This window comes from Squalius cephalus (assembly GCF_949319135.1).
Source record: "Squalius cephalus genome assembly, chromosome: 25".
NCBI lineage: Eukaryota > Metazoa > Chordata > Actinopteri > Cypriniformes > Leuciscidae > Squalius > Squalius cephalus.
In genome coordinates, this window is record NC_137146.1 from 27,627,219 (window position 1) to 27,645,863 (window position 18,645).

At 36.9% G+C, this 18,645-nt stretch overlaps 1 protein-coding gene across 2 annotated transcripts in view; it reads left to right on the top strand.

Annotated features, from left to right (window-relative positions):
- The window catches only part of fars2 (phenylalanyl-tRNA synthetase 2, mitochondrial), a 154,219-nt gene that overhangs the window by 89,080 nt on the left and 46,494 nt on the right, over positions 1–18,645 (top strand). For both annotated transcript variants that reach the window (XM_079863721.1, XM_079863720.1), the window contains 2 exons: positions 3,552–3,712; positions 7,678–7,829. In XM_079863721.1, the coding sequence (XP_079719847.1) occupies positions 3,552–3,712; positions 7,678–7,829 (313 nt within the window). The remainder of the gene's footprint in view (positions 1–3,551; positions 3,713–7,677; positions 7,830–18,645) is intronic.

The window sequence follows — 18,645 nt, forward strand, 5'->3', positions numbered from 1 at the left end:
AAGTTCGCCAAACATCACCATGATTTTGAGGCGAAGGAGGACGAAAAATGCCATCATTGCGCATAAGCTTTAGTTATTGTGTGTGAGAGAGATCTCAGGACTGTTGGGAGCATATTGTGTTTAAATATTGGCTTTAACGAGGAGCAGTGGGTCTGAAATTTTGTTGTGTACAACAATATGTTGTGTCAACGTTTGTTCACATTCCTCTCCTAGCGACACAACCTTTCGTCGGGTCGTCCGTCCCTTTGCAGAAGCGCGTCGGGGTTTCTCTCGTCATTTAACCACGGAGACGTTGCCTAATGCCTCAGAAAATCCGATCTGCCTGTTTACATGACAGTCGCATTGGCACATATCCGATTTATTTCCACATATGAATGAGGCCTGAAACCGATCTCGAAATATCCGAATGCATGCGTTTTTTTCCTGTTTACACTGTCATAGAACACATCGGATCTGTGTCACATATGAGCAAAAAATCGGAATTGGGTCACATTTCACTACAGTGTAAACGAGGCCTTGGTGGACCATCAAAATAAAGTGTTATCAGATATTAATCAGACAGTCTACTTATACTCTAATGAGAGTTAGTTGACATGTAGTTGCAAAGTTACTTATAGTCAACAGAATGTCTGAAGTGGACCGTCGAAATAAAGTGTTCCCAAAGAAACATTTGTTATTAGTTGAAATCGCTTTTCAAATTCGCTTTAGCTTTGCAATTCCTGACACTTTAGCAATGGATGTTAATAATTATGTTTTCATAGGGGTGATATCCAAAATTCAGACATATTCACCAAAGTCTTACTTTGCAAATGCAACACTACATTGCATTCACTTTTTTCTTGGGCAAACACCACTTGCATTTTCTTTAGATACATCATGTATTAAAATCAAATTCAATGTCCCGTTCAAGTCATGCTTATTCAAGCTTGGAGACAATTAAAAAGTTTCATACTCATATTATTTTTTTGCAATTAGTAAAATGAGTATTTGAAAAAAAAAATGTATTCCGTGGTCTTGAGAGAGATCGGAATCGTTAATGTCTCTCTTGATTGATTTGTACGTCTGAGGGTTAGATTTATTCCGATCTCTGTCCCATCTGGCTGAGCATTTTGACCCCTGAGCATTCCCTTCATTAACATATAAAACACATTTCCTTCGCATCTGAAGGAATGCTTCACTGGGTTAAACAGTGGCTTGAGAGAGAGTGAAAGGCTTGGAAAGTCTGGGGGAAAAAAAATCTGTTTGCTCACTCCTCCACTCATCATAGGTCACACAGGGTTGCAAAGCAAATAAAAATTCGTAATGAGTATAATCACATCAGAAATAGCAGCACTATTTCCAACGTTGACTTGCCGAGAGCCGCACAGCCTTGTCGCTGACTGTCAATCAACGGGATATGTCAAGTTAGTTATTCCTCTACCTGTGGATCATAAAACAGATTAATTTAATGCTGTCACTTGAGTTGATGTGCCATTAGCAACACATTTTACCTATTCAGACATTTTTTACTTTTTTCACATTTTCAGCTTTCTTTTGTGTGTAATGTTGCTGTTTGAGAATGAAAAGTGTCTGCAAAGTTACAATGTTTTTTTTGGGACCAAACATGTCACAATATTCCTCATTTAAATAATGAATACGCAGAATAAAGGGGCGGGCCTGGTTGAGGTAGTTAGTAGTGTGTTGAAACTGGCGGTTATGGTAAAGAGCAGGACATTTCCCAAACACGCTCCAAGCACTTGACTGATCACAACACACTGCTCCAGCCGACCAATCAGAGCACAGTGTGCTTTTCAGAAGGAGGGGCTTCATAGAGACAAGAACTAAACAGCGGTGCATTTCCCGTACAGTGACGTAACTCGCTTCTTCACTACCATAGTACGATGCAACGTTGAAGAAATCCACTAGCTTGTCACGTCTGTTTCCTGAAACCGTATTGTCGAACATTGGTCATCCAACCACGTTGGTTAATGATGTCACGCACGTAGTGGAGTAATAACTACTTTTAATGAATCTGTTTGTGATCGAATTAATGCTAGGTGTTTTGCTATAAATTACAGACATGGAATCTGAGGAATATTTTGCTTTATTTCCAGATTCAATCGTAGGCTCACGCATGCGCACTCTTCAAAAACGACACTTTAAATCTCTTGACAAACTAAAAGACGTAAATGACATTTGTATGTTTTCTAAATAAAAGATACAGATTCTACTGAATGTCAGCTTGCTTATTTTGCTCAAGATAAGGATTATTTGAGTCCACATGTCATGCAAACAAGAAACTGCTTAGTTCCAAACACACATCTTTGCGATGCTGTTTGCGAATGTTCGTTGGATCGATGGTTTCGGGAAACACTGACTCATTGAACTGCTGATAATGATGGAACTTGCGACCATAGTTGGCTAACGATGCTTTTGGGGAACGCACCCCAGAGCGTTACAGACTGGGAAGAGACGAGCTGCATCAATGGAGAATATGGGGAAAATAATGTGTTTTTGAACATTCAAGCTTGAAAACCTATTCTATTAGAACTCAAAAACAAAATCAAGACTTTGAAAAAGGGCGTAATGAGGCCTCTTTAATCTGACATATTTCCTATTGAAACAAAGTAGTTGGGTAATGATTGGCTTGTGAAATTATGCATTATCAAAATCTATTGCACTGTTGTTGGAGAGGGCAAAAAAGAGGAGCAAGTTATTACTTTTTCATGAAAGATTATGGAGCAAATATTTTAGTCTTTATTTGGGATAACATGAACTGATGAATCGTGCACATCAGAAACGTTCCTTGAGATTTGAGGTTCTGATTTCATGTTGACTTAACCCTCTGGGGTCTGGGCTGTTTTTGGGGCCCTTGAGATGTTCTGACATGCCCTGACATTTGTGCTTTTTTCAGTTGCTTATAAAGATATTAATGGCAAAGGTGTAAATTCACTCTATAAAGCACAAACAGGGCTACCATAATATGTGAGCCACGTGTATGTACATGTTTTCATTTCTGAGAGAATAATGTTTATGCATGGTTATTGAAAAAACTAAAAACTAAAATTTCTGAAATAAGGCCACAAAACACACAGTAAATATGTGTCAATAAGACTTTTGACTAATGGATGTCGTTGCCTAGAGTTTTTTCTTCACAATTATGTGAAAATAGTCTTGCTTTATCGTTCACATAAAACCATGCATTGATTTAAATTGATGTAAAACAGGTTTTGCTTGGAAAGCCAATATGCGAGGGGGGCGTGAACGAGGAGTGGTTTACACCTGAGAATACAATGTCCCACCCACTCTGCATAATGAGCCATTCATTCAGGTGTGACACTGACTGAGCCACAATGCAAGGACAAAAGATATATTTACTTTTGAAAGGATTTTATATTTATATGCTGAAAGCTCATGCTGCGACACAACAGAAGAACGTCAAGGTTTTGGGTTAGTGTTGATTTGTTGTGACTAGTCGCAGTCATCCTTGTTGAAACATTTGTCTTTTCATGACAATGCCACACTCAATGAAACAAATACTAAAATGGAGTACATGTTGGTATTTCCTGCAGCTGGAGCTGGGAATAAGATGGGTTGGGCTTTTGGACTCGGACTGGAGAGGTTGGCCATGGTTCTCTTCGGCATCCCAGATATCCGACTTTTCTGGAGCAATGATGAACGTTTCCTGAAGCAGTTCCGCCTGTCTGACATCTATCAGCCTGTCACCTTCCAGGTAAGACTAGCAGCATTTCTCACAAATAAGGATCTCGCCTAGTAACCATAAGGGCCGATAACAATTTAAGTTTTTAATAATCGTTCTAATTCTGTGAGTCCATGCTACAGCAATACCAATAATGACACAAGAGGAACAATATCATTGGTGTGAACAGGCCTTCAGGTTTAATTGTAGAATGCCAATTGCAAAAAAAAAAATGTTTGAGGTTAAAAACATGAGACACAAATCAGTGATACGAAAGCATTATTAAAAATCGGTGCCTTGCAGGAGACGCTGCAAAAGACTCGTAGTCAACGTTGTGAGTTTGGGTCAGGGCTATCTGTTAGTATTCTGTCTTAGATGTTGATTAGATATTGTAAATGTTTCATTCACCAATACATAAAACATTTTTATATTTAACCTTTATTTATCCAGGTAAACTGTTTGAGAACCACTTCTCATTTACAAACATGACCTGGCCAAGAGGCTACAGGAATAAATAGAAACGGTCATACACATGACACATAGAACAAGCAATTAAATTAAAAAAGGTAGACAACAAAGAAAAAATAAAAATAAAGTGATTGAGTATGTGTGTATAAATATGGTTCAGGATTATCAGCAGGAACAAGAGTCAACTATGTTGTTTTGGAGGTTCTGCTTAAAGGTGGAGGTTGGGATTAGAAACGTAAGTTTCATTGTATTTTGTAGTATGTTTCAGTCATGTACTGCTGCAAAGCGGAGGGCATTACGTCCAAAGGTAGCAGAAGTAGGGGGGTACTAAACTTTAGTACACTAAAATGACTTGATCCTGTGTGATAGGTGTTATGAGCGGCATATAGAAGAGATGACAGATAGAGAGGTGTCTTGCCCAGGATTGTCTTGTATATGAAGAGAAACCAATGATGGAGCCAGGTATGAATGGAGGGCCAGCCCACCAGTTTATACAAGCTTATACAGTTTATACTAAGCTGAGCAGATTTCAAACCAGGTTTAATGTTTTTTTTTCCAGTGTGTATTTCTCTTTTTTTGTAAGTTTTGCTGTGCCGTTGAGTAAAAATTCATATTCTGTGCTTCACTTTCTGCACCGCCTCTCTCCATCTTGTATTTTTTCCCTTTGCTATTATACTAGGGGTCAAATGAACACACGCAGTACGCTATCCCATAATAGTCAGTCATAAGCATAGCTGCAAGCGCACAGACCATGACAATCAAGCTGCTCTGAAAATACTGCCACTAAATTCACAAATTCAGTGGTGACGTGTAGTTTCAAGGAAAAATGTAGTTTCAGCAAAAAAAAAATGCCGTTATTTGTTTCGAAACACTCCGCATCTGCTATTGGTCAGACAAACATGCAGCCCCTCCCCCGACTCACGCCATTGGCTGAGCCAGTGTTGCCAAGCCCCTCAAACAAACAATAGTGCCACAGTGTTGAAGCTTTCTAAGGGGAATCAATCCCTGATGGTTTACTTCTAGTTGTCTATATACATTAAACCAGGACAAGAGAAAGTATTTGAACCTTTCATGTTTTTCTTTGTTTCTGATTCTTTGTTTTTTTCTGTATTGCTGTAGCACATCAGAGGCATGAATGCTCTTCTTTCCTAACATGACCTTCTGTATTTCATACATGTCCTTTATTGTTGGGTGACCTTTGTTTATTAAAGGTTGAGACACTGAACAGGTCCTCTTATAGCGGTGTGTGTAGCATGAGGCAGGCTTGATGCTCGTCCTGCAGGGAGTGTGTGTGTGACTGATTACCTGTGCTCTCTCGGGCTGTAGGTCATTTCTCAGCCCATCTCCCTCTCTGCCCACTGTCCATTACTCAGAGAATGAGAGAGAGAGAGAGATTTGCTTGTCAGTTTGCCTGATGCTCTGCTGGGTTTATATATGACTGTCTCTCTGTCTGTCTCTCTTTCCACTGGTAATGAGGTATGACCGTGGGGTCAGCGTTCTCCTCCGCCCTTGTGTGCTTTGCTGTGTCCTATGAGAGCAACATGCACAACATACACACAATGAATCACTGCACACAATAAGACATGCCGTATGACACACATACAGCCTCCACACACACTCTTAGCCAAAAACAAGAAGTGCAATGCAGGCTTTCTTTAGACAAGCATACCGTCCACACTTTAGTAGCCTCACATGATCTCTATGGTGCATTTTCATTCACATCAAGAACATTAGGATATGACCAAGGGCATATTTTTGCTATAGGGAAAAATATATTTAATATATTCGTAGTTTTCATTGTTGGTTGATAGGTTACTAAAGAAAAGGTGATTTGTGGTTGCCTTGAGGTTTAAGCAGGTTTGGTTTGGTCTTCCACGCTGACAAAGCTGGTTTTTGGTTGGCTATAGTGATGCACCAACTATTTATTACTTTTTTTTTTAGTACATTTTTCATTTATTCAAAAACCAAAAATGCTTGTTTGAGGGTCAAGACTTGGTTTTAGGGATAAGGTTATAATTGGGTTAAAGCTACACTGTGTGATATTTCCCCCCATCTAGCGGTGAAATTGTATATGACTACCCAGTGAATATTAGTTTCTGTTCCTTTCAATTTCGAGGGCGTTTTAACTCCTACGGTGGCCGTATTATTCCAAGATTAACATGGCTTCCAGTTCGACTTCGTCCAATTGCGCCTTTAAAACTATCACCTGTGATCCGTCGCAGTACAGATTTATGTTACAAGGTAAACAATACTTTTTCACCATTGACGCGAGGAAAAGTAACGCAAGTTATACTAGAGGTTGTTCTGGCGTTATGCACAACCATGCTATGGTTAGACAAGCAACTATAAAACTTCAAATTTACACAAATAGGCTGAATTACCTGTCGAGAAGAAAGCAGGCAACTTCAGCGTCCGTTTTAAAATCTTTGCTCCTCATGAGCTCTTTCCATCTGGGAAAAGTTACTCCAGTATTGACTTTGGTCTTGCTGATTTGCCTGTCGCGTTGACGTTTTAATTCTCTCTTTCGCTTCCTTGGCGACTCTGCTACATGTCCTCGAAAATAGGCGTGATCCTCCATCAGCAATCTTTCAAATCTGCCGGCAGTCGCGAGTAATCTCCCCCTCGCATTCGTCTCTGCGTCACTGAGTGTAAAGCGCGAAAGGCGAAGCTTGAATTTACAGGTATGTCCCTCTTTGGCTAATGTAGTTTCAAGATGGAGGGGCAACATGGCGACCGGCATTCGAACCCCTCACCCGTATGTACTTTCAATGGCAGATTATAAACTTACGAGAATACTTTATTACTTGAAAGAAGTAAATATACATTAATGAGCACATATATTTTTGAAAGAAGTGTTTTTTGCTGAGAATCAACTAAAAAAATTACTCAGTGTAGCTTTAAGGGTAGGGTTAGGGTTTAGGGTTCAGGTTAGGCACTTAGTTGTGATGGTTAGGGTTAGGAACTAGAGATTGCATTGTCAATGAATGTCCTCAAAAAGACGTGTGTGTGTTTTGTGCTGAGTGACTGAATAAAGTGAGGTTTTTGAATAAGCACTGTCAAAAATCTCTTTTCACATCAATTTATTCTTGCATGCATTGTATTTTTAGTAATTAGAAATGATTAGAAAGCTGAAGAGTGGCTTCTTCCTGGAGAGGAAAGTAAAAATGCAGTATTTTTTTTTTAAATCTTGGCCAGCAAAAAGTTGAATCTCTGCCTCCACCATAACTCCATTAAAAGATTTAAACCAGTGACTCTATTTAAAAAAAAAAAAAAGGAAGAAGCTACAAATAAAATAAAAATGTGAGTAAATTTCAGGCTAATAAACAAAATTTCATGGCAGAAGTGTTTGAAATGAAATTATGTATTTAGCATTGGGGTATTTGAAACATTTTTTTTGCTTTTGCTGCCATTTTACAAAAGCAGAAACACTAATATCCTGATTTCCACCCTTTACATTATTTTTATCCTTGTGCTTCTCTACACATGTCCCAAAACACAGATTTCTTCTTCTGTTTTTCTCCCCATCGCAGCCTCTCAGTAAGTACCCTCCGCTCTTCAATGACATCTCTTTTTGGCTGCCGGCCGAAGGTTACACAGAAAACGACTTCTACGACCTGGTACGCAGCGTCGGAGGAGACCTGGTGGAGAAGGTCACGCTGGTGGACGAGTTCACGCATCCAAAGTAAGAAATCCAACATGTCAGATACAAACATGCTTTGAGCCGGAACAAAGCGACTGCTTCTACCAGATCCAGTGGCCAAACAGCCATTTCAGTTATTTATCAAAAATGCAAATGTCCTATTCTTTATCAGTATTTGTATCTGCTTTTCAGTAAAGATCTTTTTTTTTTTTTTATAAATTCATTAAATTCATTATTCATATAAGAGTTAAAATAAATTCAAGTTTAAAAATGAAGAAAAATGTAGGTCTTAAGATGTGTTTTCAGAGAACATATATTAAATCTCATTTACATAACCTTTTTTTTTATAAAATACTTTTTGTGAAATGTGTATTCACTATATAAAGCTAAATCACAAATGTGAGCCTTTTTCAGTAAATTAGAAATATTTATATTCAAAGGTTCCATAAATATTCATGTTTATCATTTTATTATAATTTTTTAGAAATATTTATATGCATTGATTGCATAAGGTGTCTTTACACCTAAATTTGGTATTAATTCATTTACACAGCAATATCAACTGCACTGTAAAAAATGATTTTTTGGTGAAGTAAATACTACTGAAAAAAAAACAAAGTAATTTACATGAAAAAGTTAGTTCAGGCAAGAATTAAAAAAACTAAGTAAATTCCATATCAGTACTTAATTCAAGCGAGTAGAAATGAAAGCGTAAATATCAACTCAATAAAATTAAGTAAAAATTACTCAACTTTTCTGATACTGGGGTTCCCATCATGCACTGGACCTTGAATAATTAATGAGGTTCATTTTTCACTGGTTTCCAGCTGTATTTACACTGTTTTATCATTGCTTTTGTTGTCAGGATTAGTAACTCGCCATTTTGTGACATTTCGAGTAAATTTTCTGCTCAAAATGACACATTCAAACACAAAAATGATCCATCAAATGTTACCGTCATTGTGTATTGTCTACCAAGTATTGAGGTCTTTGCATTCACATGAGGCTTAACATCTGACATGATGTAGTATAAGTTACTTAGATAATCTAAGTAAAGCACATACTATAAATGACTGGTATAATTCAATATTATTGTTTGAGTGAAATGTAATGCAAAGGAAATTTCAACTAAATCGATATTAATCAACCTTTTACTAGCCAAGTTAAAATTACTTATTTTCTTTGTTACTTTCACTTAACTAGGTTAAGTAAAGTTTACTTAATTCCATATTCCAAGTAAATTTAACTTAAAGATTTCTAAATAAAGCTATGATAAATATGTTTAGGTTTTTACTTTTTACTTTGTAAATTTACTAGCATTTTCTGAGTGAAAAAACTTTCCTAGCTTTTTTCAAGTAAATCCTACTCCAATTTTTTTTCAGTGTGTACTTTGACACTAGGGGCTGAGGGGGGTCATAGCAGGCATAGTTCAGTCTGGCTTTAATGCAGCATTATGTCTTTACACCGAAGTTTGAGCAGGCACAGAGCAGCCTTAACTCTGCTGTGTAGAGAAGCCTAGAAATACAGCAAATGAAATAGCCAAAATACATGAAAATGTCATTACATTATGTATCCAAAAGTCTATTCTTCTTCACTGAATGAATGCATGAATGAATGAGAGAGAGAGAGAGCATGCATTCACAGCTGTTGATCCAACATGAAGATTTGAGTAAATTGCTGTGTTCTGTCATGTTTCTTTTTGTTCATTTCTATTAGTCATTCTTTGCAATCCTTGTTGAAAGCTCGCGGCGAGGCAGGAGAGAATGCTAATGTTCTTGCGCGGCTGTTGGCAGTGTGGCGTTCATCTATTGACAGAGGAGCAGGGGTCAACAATGCTTAATGGCTTCGTTTCTTTTTTAACTCTCCATTTCATGTTGGATGGTGTTTGTCAGGCTCTTCAAACTCATCAGCTCTTTCTTCCGCCGTCCATTCACAAACACTCCCACAGACCACAGAACGATCCGCAGGATTTTCCCAGAATGCAGTTCACATGACACAGCTCTTCCTGAACACGTATACTTTAGTGGACTGCAGACTCGCTGTACTCGGGTTGCCCTTTTTCTGTTTCCTCACCCTGTGACTTCAATAATTAATTTTTAAAGAGTATGAGAAGTTCACCTGCGGGCACAGCGGTCCGACTGTCCCGAGTCCCCTCTGCTGGAACAGACCGTGCGTGTGTGTGTGTGTGTGTGTGTGTGTGTGTTAAATGATACAGCGAGAACCTGCAGTGCGTAAAAGAGCCGCAAACATTCATCCCTGTCCCTGCTCTTAATCTTTTTTTAAATAGCAACCTTTTCCCTCCCCTTCCCCTAATGACATCCATAAATAAGATGACATCACAAGGTGCTGCAAGGCTGTAATAGCCCATACGCCAGCGAGAAATTGAAAGAGATTGGTGTTTGTTTTGCTCTCTTTCTAATTCAGTTCAGTCCAGACCTAAAACAAATATATTAGTTGAACAGTTTCTAGAATAGTTTGCGATTCGTCACGCTATAAGTGTATTTCCACTGCGAAAGTACTTTTGTAAGTAGCTGTAATGTATGTGTGTGTGTGTGTTGCTGAAATCTCCTGCAGGTAATTTCCTCTTTATGATCATTTTGCTGCAGTTGCGTCAATGCCTGTAAGCTTTGCTTCATACTTTCTACAGCCAGAGAGAGAGAGAGAGAGAAAGGGCGAGGGAGACGTCAATACTTACTTTAAACCACTTCTCCAACTTCAAATCACTAATTACAGCGAGAGGACGGCCAATCACAGCTCATCTAGCCTTCAACTGTCTCTGACCACCAGAAATGTCACATTCACAATATTGTCCTAATCATTTTCTGTCTTTTTCTCTGCGGTACTGCTGACTCCGCAGTTCTGAGAGCTGGTAATATGATGAGATTGGCAGCAAGTCTCCCATCATACTCTTCTTCAGTGCGGTGAGGACGTTTCTGCCGTCAGACGTGCCCTGAAACAACCATCAGAAACATAAGAGTTTTCCTTTGCGCTCGCTGTTTTACTTATGACAACACAGCAGGGTTTACCCTCAAAAATGTGCAGATTTTGACAAATTCGCGGGATTGTTGTCAATACAAAACAATGAATATCTAAGATTCCAATTGATAGATAGATAGATAGATAGATAGATAGATAGATAGATAGATAGATAGATAGATAGATAGATAGATAGATAGATAGTCATTTTCCGAATTTTTTCTATTTTCTTTAAAAAATCTATTTTTTCTTTATTAAATCGTAAACATGCATTTTTTCGTCTTCTCTTTGGATTATTAGCAAATATGCTCATTTTAATTAAAACAATAATGCCTATCGTAATGACATTATCATTTTTCAGGAAGTGAACTATTCAAGGAGTTAGAGTCTCCTACTTTTATCAAATCAACTTGTTTTTTGTTTTTTTACAATTCTCAGTGGGCATAATCTTACATGTCAACCCTGTTTCCATAATTTTGTATAGTAAACAACTCTTTAAAAATGAGCATTAAATTGTCTTTCCCAAAAGTACTTTGAGCAAAAGGCTTGTAAAAACAAATTTAATTGTAAAACTGTCCACCCTGTTACCTTTCTGAAGACATAATTACAGAATGTTCCAACAAATATTGAAATCTATTACTGTAGCCTGGGATATAACAATGTAATTTAACATTTAAACACATGCTATGGTGTTATGGGTGGCTGCCAGTGATTTGCGCTGCATTACTGTTAGGGTTGGGTCAGGATGGTTGATTCGTCTATTAATAGTCCAACAGCTGATGATAGTAGATCATCTATAATTGTTTTCTTGTATTTCTGCTTCAGCGTTTTGAATTCAGAGGCACAAGTTCTGGAAGAGAAGGGTTTTAGTGTGCTGACAGTGTTAACATTCATGTTGTTGAAACAGTGCTGGATGATTTATGCATCAAAGTTTAATACTTTAAACTTTAAACAAACCCCTAAACTTGAATTTGAGCAATAGTGATTGTGTTATTTGCTTTAACAAGTGCTACTAAAAATGTATTTTCCCCTGCATGGAGTCAAAGAATCAAACCAAAAGAGCAAAAATATTGCATAAATCAATACTCTTTTGAACAACGCAGTGTATTTATCAGCACTTCACTTATTTGTACTGTAATTCACTCAACCTTCTCAGCAGGCCGTATCTGCTGACAGAAGGTGAATCCTACACGCTATCTGTTGCTAACAGTATTTCTTGGTTGTACTCAACCCCACTGCAGATTGGAAGTCATTTATAGTAAGCTGAAATATATTTTAGATGTATTTGTGACACCTTGGCTTGGGACAGCATGAAAGAATCAGGTGTGCCTATCAAAAATGTTAAAGGAGACATATCATGCTTTTAAATCGTTCCTTTTTACATATAAATCATACATTTGTAGTCTATATAAAGCAGAACTGCAATGCTTGGGTCTGAATTCCTCATTATTATAGCTCCACAGGCCCCTTTTCTACCCCTTTTCTGATGTGCGTCTGAGAGCAACTCGTTTCGGTGCGGTCTCTTTAAATACAATTGAGACACTTCATACCCCGCCCCCTCTCCAGGTGACACTCGGTTCAACTCCACCCCGTTCGGCCATTTTTGTATAGTTTGATAGCAGAGATACGATTATCTAGCGGCACAGAAACTTTTTATTCACACGTTATTAACAAAATGTCAACAACGGAAGACTTGTCCAGCCAGCCTTACACGACTCGAGCCAGAGTCGGAGCCGGAGCGAGATGAAAATGAAGACGACGAACCTGCAGAACAACGTCTTCATATGGATGTATCGCAATGGTGTGTTACTGTATTTACACATGAAACTTTGGTCTTCCGACCTTTTACCACCGTGTCGATTTATTTTGATTAATATGTGCGAGGGAGAGAGAGCAAGACAGCGTCTAGTTTGGAGACGGTGTCTTGTTTACACTTTCGCCTGGCTCCGAAGAGAGAGAGAGTGCGTGCGCGCGACCGGGTCTCTCTCTCTCTGCTCGTTCTTTCAGTTAAACATGCACCCTGTCACAAGCGCGGCAGTTCATCTACATTAGACGGTGTAATGAAGCGTGTGGGTTACTACATCCAACAACCGAACATTTTAACTTACCCTCTCGTAACTTCTGCATCTTTTAGCTTGGACTACAAAATTGCAGCGAGAAATAATAATGGTGGATTGCTCGAAGTGTTGGGCTGGAAGTCAATGTCCTTATTTGGCAGTTCCGCTGCAAATACTGTGACGTGATAGTTCACAAAACGTCATAGAGAACAGAAAAATCGGAACAGGTTGAAAAATAAGGCCAAAACAGAATATAAAGATATCAACGAAGCACCTGAAGAGAATCATTTCAACTTTTCTGTACTTCTAAACACTCCAAATATACAACAAAATGCATTTAAGGGCTAAAAAAGTGGATTTAGCATGATATGTCCCCTTTAATGGAAAATTGTTTGCTGAAGTTTTTCGAGTTGCCCACGTTGCCAAATACAATCTTAAGGTTTCAACTTAGACAGTTAGAGAAGAGCTAAGTTGCATTATTAGAAGAATATGTGCAGGTTGTGAAATAGGCATCTGAATGTTAAAAAGGGCCAAATGTCACATTCAGGATTAACGTTTTCCAACCGTTATATGATAGATGTCCTTATCCCTCAGAAATGTCAAGGTATTACAGGTAAGCTGTCCAGCAATAAACATTTCTGATGATTTGTAGCACCTGACATTCAAATCATATCCAAGTCTTTCCCAATCGCACAGCAATAAAGAATGGAAATGTCACAGGAAACTTTCAATAGAACTGTAGTGAGAGCAAGCAAGCAATGCAAATGTTTAGTTTAGAAATGTCTCTTTCCGTTCAATTGTGTGTATTATTGGCGTGACAGAACATATTTATTTAGGTTGACATGCATTTTAGTCTTGAAATGGTGCAAAATGCAGTCTAAAGTTTTGAGCCTACCAGAGAAAAAATTCTACACATTTATACACTCAATTTATTAAGTGTGCAAAGTAAATGGTGAAAACAAATAATACTTGTACAAAATAATGTGCAAAATATATAATAAAATTATAAATTGTATAAAATACATTAAATTGTGTGATTGGACTAAAGAGGTAATATGAATAGTACAATAATATTATGTCAAATATTTTATGAAAATATAAAATATATAAAACTCTCTCTCCTTTGCTCTCTTGTAACATGGAGGAGTTTGTTTGACGGCAATAACAAATCTCACCTGATAGGCACTAAAACCCAACACAAATCTGCATTTATCGGCCCGTAACGCTGTCAGGTGTTATCGAGCAGAATTAATTTGGGAAAGTTGACAGAGCTGTCAATAAATCTGACAGCTGTGGACAGGGGATCTGACGGAGAACTGGCGGATTTAACTCGACTGAGCGCTTCAAACTACACGGATGATTTACACTCTCTGCGGTGTAATATAGTGTTGTTCTGCTGGTTGGTGTGTTATTGTGTGGTTTGATTATGGGATATGTGACGCCATCTGTAGTAATATCATATATAAGAGTGTCAGCATCGGCTGCGATGACAAGACTAAGTGTTTTGAGGCTCTCATGGTTGTGTATTTATATATGTTGGATGCATCACATCAAAACTGCATCATCAGGATTTATGTCATGCTGTGATCAGCGTTTGCTTTGCTGTCAAGCAGTTAGTGTGAAAAAAAGAGAAAAGGTGTGTGTGGGGGAGAGATGCTCGTCTAGCACTTTTCTAATCATTTTGATTTCATGGCAGCTAAAAGTTTGGCTATATATATATATATATTATTAATAAATAAATAAATTATATATATATTATAATATATTAATTATATATAGTAGTGGCTAAAAGTCATGTCCAGACTAGGAAAATTGACGACTTCACCCTTTATTCAAATATTATAAAAAAAAAAAAAAGGGTCAGGCTGTCATACAAAGAAATTATGAACACATTCAAAAACAAGAGAGAGCCAACAAAATATTAAATATGGATTATGTTGCAGTTAATGTGTGATTTTTATTTTATTTTTTCCTGTGAGCTTTTATATATGTTTTTTAGCTTTCATATATAATGTATATAAATAATATATATATATATATACATTTTTTATATTATATATATATATATATATATATATATATATATATATATATATATATATATATATATGCTTTGTATAGATAAATAGACACACATGCATGTAATATTTAAGAAATATTTGCATGTATATATTTATACATAATTTATAGTATATATAAATATTTCATATATAAATAACACATTTTCTTAAATATATACATGCATATATGTGTATTTATATATACAAAATAATTATACACAGTACACACACATATATATTATGTAAACACAAACTTTTGGATTCGATTAATCGTGATTAATCGTTGCCCAGTACTAATATATTCACAAATGTACATATGCAAATAAGTTTGGAGAACTTAGAACTTAAACGAATGCCTATTAACTCTGAGTTTATTCTAAACTTGATAAACTCCTATTATAATGGATTTAGTGGAAACCGATTTTTTTTTTTAAGATTGTAAATTTGCTGGCTGAATGACAGAACATGAGGGAGGGAGAGAAGATAGGTGTCAAAAAGTGTGAACTTACATGACTGCGGTTGCAGCTAAGCACGGCCGGTCAGGCTGAGAGACAGTGGTAGAGTAAAGGATGAACTGCTAGCAAATGGTTGTCCTCATCAGCAGCTTCTGGAAGAGCCAGACTTGTTAAAAATCTGCCCTCTTTATCAGAAGCCCGGGGGGATCCTTCCGGAAAGAGCTACAAGCCAGCAGGCTAATGTCTGCCACCATTACTGAGCCACAGTGTGTGTGTGTGTGTGTGTGAGAGAGAGAGACAGCGGAGTGTATTTAATGGCCCATGGCTCAGAGAACGTCAACTATAGCCTTATGAATAATGGGGTGCTGTTGACGATGCAAAACTGTGCAGGGGAAGATGCTATGCATCACATTACGCCTCACAAACATGCTCAAACTCATACATACACGCACTCTGGCACATTTACATTTTGCACCTACAGAGTGAATGGTACTAAAAAAAGAGATGATAATGTTAAATGGTTAGTCATATTTGACTAAATATTGGATTTAGGCATATATACCGCCTTTACAACATATTTAACATGCATTAATTATTTCATTCTGATCTCAAATTGAATTTAAAGGGATTCTTTTACAATGAGTCATTGCACAATAAGACCGGGAACATGGAGTATTGAGACGCATTTCCCATAAAATGCGATAAAGAAGTGCGATAAGTGAAAAAATGCTCAATAAGAAATCAGATTGTGAGATATAAATTCATAGTTGGGAGATATGAAGTGACAATTACAAGAAATAGTCACAATTGTAAAATTTAAAGTCACACTTGAGAGCTATAAAACCACAATTACAAGAAATTAAGTTGCAGTTGTGAGATTTAAAGTCACTGTTGGGAGATATGAAGCCACAATTACACGAAATAAAGTTGCAATTGGGATATTTACAGTCACAGATGGGGGATTTAAAGCCACAATTACCAGAAATAAAGTTACAATTATGAGGTTTAAAGTCATATTTGGGAGATATAAAGTCAGAATTACAAGAAATAAAGTTGCAGTTGTGAGATTTAAAGTCACAGTTAGGAAATGTAAAGCCACAATTACAAGAATATAAAGTCACAATTGTAATATTTATATTCACAGTTGGGATATATAAAGTCAGAATTACAAGAAATAAAGTCACAGTAAAATCAGTCACAGCTGGGATATATAAAGTCAGAATTACAAGAAATAAAGTCACAGTCATGAGATTTTAAGTCACATTTGGGAGATATAAAGTCAGAATTACAAGAAATAAAGTTGCAGTTGTGAGATTTAAAGTCACAGTTAGGAAATGTAAAGCCACAATTACAAGAATATAAAGTCACAATTGTAATATTTACATTCACAGCTGGGATATATAAAGTCAGAATTACAGGAAATAAAGTCACAGTCATGAGATTTGAAGTCACAGTTGGGAGATATAAAATGACAACTACAAGAAATAGTCACAATTATATGAAATAGGCTTTCATACATTGCTGGTATTATTGTGCAAAGACTCATCTGTGCACGTTATTGCAAAAAAAAAAAATATATATATGTATTTTGTTTTTGTTTTTCCCCATAAAATATAAAAAGTTACTCCGCCAACAAAATTTCTCTAGTTTCAAGAAGTAAAAATGTCAGATGAGACCCAAACAGCTGCAAGTGAGAATGTGAACGCTAATGGCCAACTTTCTCTTGGATTTATCGACCTCTGTGACCAAAACAGACCATCCTATCAAATTTGAATAACTGAGCCAGAACGGCTGATGCAAAGAAGTGACCAGAAGGGTTGCAGAGCGAAGGCTGACATGGCAGAAACTCTCCAGACATCAACAGTGTTTTCTGTAGTTCCCCGATTCAGCCTCTTCGGGGGAACGACACTTCTGAGAAATGTGAAGTCGGCCTGGGGTTCGCTAGAAGCCTTGTGACAAAATCTGAAACCTTTTTTGAAGAACGTTTCAGACTAACATTGAGTTTCATTGCTCAAAAGCAAGGCTCTGTCTTTGCCATCAACCAGATAAAGCCCATGCAATTTCATCCTTAAAGTGTAGAAAAAAAATTTGCAGCAATGAACAGAATGAAGCACAAACAAAACAAGCAGCTTTCTGTTGGCCGTCCCGCAAACACACATGACCAACTTGAACGTGTTGGGAATTTTGTGTGTGGATGAAAGATTTCCCAATCACATGGATTCTTATTGAAACAACTGGAAAATCTGCAGAACAGCAGTCAGTGTGACCGTACCTTGAGTAGTTGTGTTCAAAATATGAAGGAATGTCTTGAAATAAAGCATATTATTCACACTGTTCAGAGACTGAATCCATTTAGGAATAAAGTTAGGGGAAAACTTCTACAATGTAAATTTGCAAAACTCATGACCAAGATTCATAAATTTGTTGAAGGCAGAGAATTTCGGGGGAAAGATTTGGACTAAAATTCTTACAGGAGCACAAAAAAAAAAAAAATCATGGGGTCATTAATTTCTGGAAGCATTTTAGATTAAAGTTTATTGAAGAGTAATAAAGATTTAAAGGATAGATCTCCAAAAATGAGAAAAGTGTGTGTTGTTCCAAACCTGTATGTTGTTGTTGTTTTTTCCATTGAAATACGCACTGTAAAAAAAAAAAAATGGTACAATGTATCTACTCAGTAAAATAACAATATAGCAGAATTAATTAATGAAATAAATCAATGTTTAGATTTGAGTATTAATCAAATGAGCTATTTTAAAACAAATCGTTCTAAATGAGTGACTGTCATTAATTCAAATGGGAAAATGAAATCGAAGTTTAACACATTTTTTAGCTTTTATTTTAATGGGAGAATATCCATTTATTGTCCTACAAAAATACACCATCCAATTTTAGTGTGTGTAAATGACAGAATTGTCATTTTTGGTTTGAATTAATTCTTTAAACTGCCATGCTACTGTAATGCATTTACTGTTTTGTTTGATTAGACCAGATAGTTGAGCGATAAATCTGGGCTCAACCAAAAAGATGGTCCGATTTACAGTGTCAGACTAGGGAAGCACTTCCTAAATCTTCCATATGTGAATGCAAACTTAAAAAATAAAATAAAATTGCAAAGTAAAACTTGCATTTTATGACACATGAAACAGTACATTGTAATAATAATCCATTTTATTTATCAGCAGTGTATGATTTTGTGGTGGGGTCAGTGAAAATGTTGGCGGGGCGAATAAAACTCTGATTTACAGCAGAAAACTCCTTAGCGATGAGCCCTGTAAATGTCCTGACATTTCCTCCATTGGGAGGCATT